Consider the following 6,191-nt stretch of genomic DNA (forward strand, 5'->3'; position numbering starts at 1 on the left):
GGAGAACATAGTTGTGGTCACGTGATTTCCCACTCAGCAACTGCTTCACTTAATGACAGAGCTGCCAGTTCCAGTTGTCACTAAACAAGGACTACCTGTATGTTCATTAGATTCCAGAAATTACCTGGCCTGAGGAGAGCAGGTTCCAACTATAACTCAAAGGCAAAAGTGTGGGAAAGTAGTTACCACAATTACACCAGGGGTAAATCTTCAACTCCTGTTACCGATTTTAGTTTTACTATTAATATTTTTACTGTAATACTCAGCACAATGTAATGTAAATGTAGTTAGATTTTCAGTCTTACCTTTCTGAAACTTGGCATCCATTATTAAGTATAGCTTCTTTATTTACTTATATTTATTTATTTAAACAGTTGTAAATCCTTTTGTAGTTGAAAATGTGCCTAGAGAGGCTTATATAAAATCAGTTTTTTTGCAAAAAATACTTCCTTGGTTTACAGCTTACAGTGTTTTAAAAAAAAGGAAGAGGAAACAATGAAACTTCAGTACCAATTTCTAAGTAGCATTTTGTATATTACCCAGACAGACTCAAGGCATTCCAGGCAAAGGAAGAGCCAGATGGAGTTAGTTTCAGGGCAAAGCTTAGGGATAAGCCCTGCTTCACCGGTTTCTCTTTGCAGCCTCCTAAAGTACTTCCATGTGCTATCAGAAGCAGTTTGTACAGTCCAAAGTACATCTCAGCTGATGCTCCCCTCTTGGTTTTGCTACAGAAAATTCCTTGTTTGGGTTTTTTTTTTTTTTGTCTAATATTCCTGTTTTTGTTCCCATGGTAAAGCATGATCTCTTTATGGTCTAATGAAAAGAAAATTGGCATATGCGTTTATCTTTTTCTCTCCAGTCCAGCGAGCATCCTTTTTTGCTACTAGTGATGAAAACCACAGGCCCGTCAGTGTTGCTTCCAGTAATGATCAAGCTGAAGACCAGCTTCCTGCACAGATGAAGCCTTACACTGGGTAAGTAATACGTTGAACCATCATGACTGTTTTAAGAAGGCTGAGAAAATTGTTGTTGTGCAATAGAATCTGTAAATTCTTGTGGGGGAGATGGGCCATGATAAATTTGATAAATAAATAAAAATAAATAAATCATACAAATTTAGAATATATGCACTCTGACTTATGGAAAGTTGAAAATGTGAATTCATCATAAGAGGGAAGAGTTTACTACATTTCTGCATATTTATTTTAGGTGATAAGTCTGAGAGATTATCTAAGAATCTGAAGTTCATTTTATTTAGTGATTGTGTAATTGATGGAGATGTATGTTCTAGACAAATGATATTTTAATGTACTATTTACAACAAAGAACAGATACTGCTTTTAGGTATTAAAAAGGTATAATATCAACTCTAGAAAGGTTGGGCTAAAATTTGTAAGTAACCTGAAAGTAGAGTACTTAAGCTATTGCCATCATGTGCCGAGTATATTTTAAAAATTCCTACCCTTAGTTATTGTGAAAAATAGAATATGAAATTAATAATTACCACCACAGAGCTAGTGCTAATTCTTCTTGTTTTATAAACATTGATTAAGCATGAAATAAACTTACTGTTGAACTAAATTCTGCATTCAGGCCATAAAAGGACTGGAGAACTAGGAGATTGCTCACATTCTGTAACCACCTTTTGCTGAATGCAAATGCAACATAACCATGCCTAACATGATACAGCAGGTTGAGAGCAGTCATTACTACAGTATGTGACGATAAGGATCAGTTATTATGTTATTAAAAAATGAAAGTGAAAAAGTGAAATTAAGTGTTTGTTAAATTGGTTGTTTGTGAGTGTGTATTCTTATGAACAACTATTAAGTTATATTAAGAAATTCCATTGCTTGGAAATTTCTCAGAAAACTTCAATAGCCGATATTAATATTAGAACACTGAAGAAGATAGACCCTTGATCTAATTCAGCTGAGCTTTTTTTGTTCCTGCTGATCCTTTTCATTATTTATTTATTATGATGTAACACCAAACTATGAGTAAAAAAATAAACCATGGCATAAAGTAATTAAGGAATAAATATTAAGAAAAGTTTAGAACTCCGTTTCTGTCTCCTCCTTCCTGCAGTAAAGAATCTCCTCCTCCTCTTGCTTCTAAAGTGAGCCAGCTGGAGAGTATGCTAAGAATGCTGCAGGAAGATTTAAAGAAGGTAAGTATGTCTGTTTCAGTGCCAGCTTGGCTCAGTTTGGTTTTCTCTCAGTTGGTCACTTGACAAGTCTGCTTTTGGAGTTGGCTTTAGAATATTAGGGATCAGCCACGAAACATCCATGAGCACCTCAAGCAACATCCATCAACTAGGTTTTGACTTCAGTGATACAGGTCCTAATCATGGACCTAAGAGTCATGGAGGTTTTGCCTTTAAATATAGGTTGTTCCAAATAGCATAGTTACTTTGCAGAATAAGAGCTATTATGCAAAATAACATTTCTAATGATTTGGTGAATCCTTTGGGTATTGCACTAAGAGCTCCAATTACAATTGGTATATAATTAATTTTTTTCCTCCATAATCTTTCAACCTCAATTGTAAATAACAATATTTTGATATTTTTCCCAGTTTTTCATCAGTTCAACTGTCTCCAGGAGTTGCCACATCAGTGAACCAACCTTTCTTCTTTTCCATAACAGTAATATTTGGTGTATTACGTTTTAAGTGAATTTTGAAATCTCTCAACATTTCCATACTCCTCAGTTTGCAGGACACAGTCCCAGTAGGTTTTGCAAACAGTGAAGCCAAATGTTCTGCATAAATTCCAGTGGACAATTTTTGCCACCCTATCATGGGAGTGTTTATAGTCTGAGCAATTTTACCTCAGCTACTAATGAGATGACACATGACATCCCCAACCAGCTGACACATTTTAGACCTCATATTTTCCACAATGTCCTGAATGCCTTGCAATAAAAACTTGGTAGGAATCAGAAGGAATCTGTTTAAAATCTTGTTGGAAAGTTTGTTAAAATCCTCCATGCTTCAAGCAGTAGATTATGGCACTTAATCAGGAGCTTAACCAGCGAAAGTCGAAGATATGAAAGAATTCTGAAATGTGTGTACATAAGCGAAAGTGAGATATGCAGACAGTTCCCCAGGAAAAGTAGAAATGAAAAATGTAGAAAAATGAAAGTTCAAAACAGCCGATTCAACATGTAGGAAAATGCTAATATCTTCAAATTTAGTACAAAAATAATAACAGACAATTATTTACTCTCAATCCTTCTTAATATTTGGATGGAAAAAGAAGTCCAAAACTTTAAAAGAATTTTTTTTAATTGATCCCAAAAATAACGATAAGCACCAAGAGAGCCCGCTTCTCCTTGCTGTAGAAAGCCTCTCTTAGGGTACGTGTACTTAAAAGTAATATAAATTGTATGATTTAAAACTGGGGTGGCCAGTCTTAGTGTCCCTTTAAGGCTACAGCATGGCTTGGAAGTGGTGACGTCCCAGCCTCCCGGCTGCTCTTACCAGTCGAGCGCAAATGCTGTTTGCGATCTTCTGGCTGCAAGCAGCTGTCCAGAGGACAGATGGGGTGATTCCAGGTGTTTTCCTTTTTCCAGAAAAACACTCCTGGGCTTCAGGAAAAACCTGCCCAAGCCTGAAAAAACTGCTGGGTTGTCAGTTCCACCTGCTGAGCCCACCGGCACAGCTGTTCAGTCAGCCATGTCCCCACTGGAAGTTCCAGTTTGGAATGCCTTTATAATAAACATCTGAATTTACGATGCCAGTAATACTTATGGTGTAAAATGCACATGTGATATCTTGTGTCTTTTATTCACCTCCCAGGAAAAAGAAGACAAAGCCAATCTTCAGGCTGAAGTACAACATTTACGGGAAGATAACTTACGATTACAAGAGGAATCGCACAATGCCTCTGAAAAACTGAAGAAATTCACTGAATGGGTTTTCAACACAATTGATATGAGCTAATAGCACACATGAAAAAAACACATTGGCAAAAAAATTTTGGAGTGGGACTTAGCTTTAACACCATCCTAAATTATAAAAACCCAGTCAGAGCACTTTCATATGTTTCATATTAGGGGTACCTTTTTTGATTTTCCTTTGTTTCATTTTAACATATCTGCAAGCACCCAGAATTATTGCAGATCATCTATCACTGAATGCCTTTTATAGGAAAAGAAGAAAAAATAATGTTAAAGGAAATAAAGATGTAACTACTAAAATGTGAATGTCTTTAGATTTTTTGCACATTCTCTTCACCTGTTCTGTACAAAAGTACTTGGGAAGTGGACCAGAATAACTGTCCATTTGCCTCTAATTCTGTTTATTACTTTGTATTAGTTTCAGATTAATCTGCTTTATTCTTGCTGCTTTAGTAAATCTTACAACTTTTAGAAAACAAATATTTTTTTCAATGCTTCCTTTCTGTCGTTTTGAATATACTACAGGCAAGAGGTGGTGAACTGTTTTGAGTGTCTCTTAATGAATGCTCTCTCCACACCTGTTGTACAGAATCATTGCCCAGAGAATATCAGAACGTGTGCACACATGTGCTTGTGTGCATAAAGTATAGCCAGCACAAAGGTATGGATACATCAAGTTATCCCGTTCTGTTTTTGCACATCTATATAAATTTGATGCCGTACCCCCACTCAGGTGGAAGAGCTTGAGATAAACATCACAAAGTAGATATATTAAATGCATATTCCTTCTCTGGAGAAGGGAAAAATTGCTACTATTGTAAGAATTATTCTGTCTTTTCCCAGCTAGGAATCTTTCTTTCAGTGGTCCCTTCTGATGATTGAATTAATTTTTCTTAAATACTTAATTCCTGCTGACTGAGATATTATCTATTGATAGCTCTCAGTGGCTGCTAGAATTCTCTTAGCACCTTTACTGATATATATAGAGATATATAGAGATATATATAGATATATATAAAGAAGTTTAAAATGCAAATCTACACCTTTTACTCTGTTTGGCATAAATATGCCATAAACTGATTTTCAGTAGTTTTCCAATTAATGCCCCAGATGAAAAGACAATTGGACAACTGTTATTAAAGCATGCAAATTTCCTTCCTTCCTTCCTTGACCAAATTAGTTTGTCTTGATTATCTTATATATGGATTTTTCACTAAAACTGGCTATTGTTAAATATGTGTGGTGGGAGGCTAACTTACCATAAAATGTCACACCTGCAGGACTCTTAATATTGCGGGGGGGAGGGAAAAGTGTGTATACTGCAGCCTGCTAAACATTGTTTCAAGTGACATATGGTGAATTTTAGTTTGTGATCGCCACTGCATGCAACCGTGATTCCTTACACATTTTCACACTTAGTAAGAACAGCCTATGTCTGTCAGTTTCATAAACTCTCCTCTTTCCTATGTTACAGCTACCATTCCTTGCTGGAAATATGCTTAACCATTGCCATTGAGTCTTCCTAGCCTTCTTTGATATGCATTTTCATAATTCTTAATAATTGTAGAAACCCACATGGTTTGCTTTGACCTAAAGCTTAATTTGTAGTGATAATCCCATTGGGATGTATTTCTGATTATATTTGGGCCATTGAAGAGGATTGATTTGAAAGTATTTCTGGAGTGCTTCTGCTAGAATGTCTTTGAGTTGTTGTTTTTTCCCCCCTCCAAGTAACTTGTATGAAGGAGATCTATATAATGCCTGAGGTAATTTGTAAATGGGAAATATTGCTAAGATCTCTAAGCATCCTGACTTTTTTTTTCTCTAGTTTTTTTTTAAAAAACATTGGGACTTGGGGCAGACTATTTATTAGAGTTTTGCAACAGAGTTCTTGTATGAAGCCTCTAAAAGGCTACTTGTAAAAAAAATTCTGACAATAAAATTCGTTTTAAAAGCTCTTCTAGAAATAATGTTATGTTTGTTTTTATTCTTTAAATCTGATTCCTTCCATATCATTGACATCAGAATCCACAAATGTAAAAATTAAAACCATTAAGAGGCTTTTCACACTAGATTTGTGTGTCTAGTGTTTGCTTGAACACATTCAGTGAAGGAGAGCCCATTATTTCTCTAGATAATTGCTGCCCCTCTCAAGCTCTCTTTTAGTTAAGAAACTTTTTCTAACATTCATTTGGAATTTTCTATTCTGTGCTGTGCATTCTGGAATGTTAAAGGACTGGTTTTGACCTATGTGACATCCTTTCAGATATTTGAAGAATAACATATACC

The 6,191-nt window shown here is 35.6% G+C and overlaps 1 protein-coding gene across 1 annotated transcript in view; it reads left to right on the forward strand.

Annotated features, from left to right (window-relative positions):
• SIPA1L1 (signal induced proliferation associated 1 like 1) overlaps positions 1-5,860 on the forward strand; it is a 206,339-nt gene extending 200,479 nt beyond the window's left edge. Inside the window, exons 20-22 of the mRNA XM_063289841.1 lie at positions 860-974; positions 2,089-2,170; positions 3,802-5,860. Coding sequence (XP_063145911.1) covers positions 860-974; positions 2,089-2,170; positions 3,802-3,945 — 341 coding nt within the window. The 3' untranslated portion in view covers positions 3,946-5,860. The remainder of the gene's footprint in view (positions 1-859; positions 975-2,088; positions 2,171-3,801) is intronic.
• The last annotated feature ends 331 nt before the right edge of the window (positions 5,861-6,191 follow it).

Source organism: Candoia aspera, chromosome 1 (genome assembly GCF_035149785.1).
Source record: "Candoia aspera isolate rCanAsp1 chromosome 1, rCanAsp1.hap2, whole genome shotgun sequence".
NCBI classification, from domain to species: Eukaryota; Metazoa; Chordata; class Lepidosauria; order Squamata; family Boidae; genus Candoia; species Candoia aspera.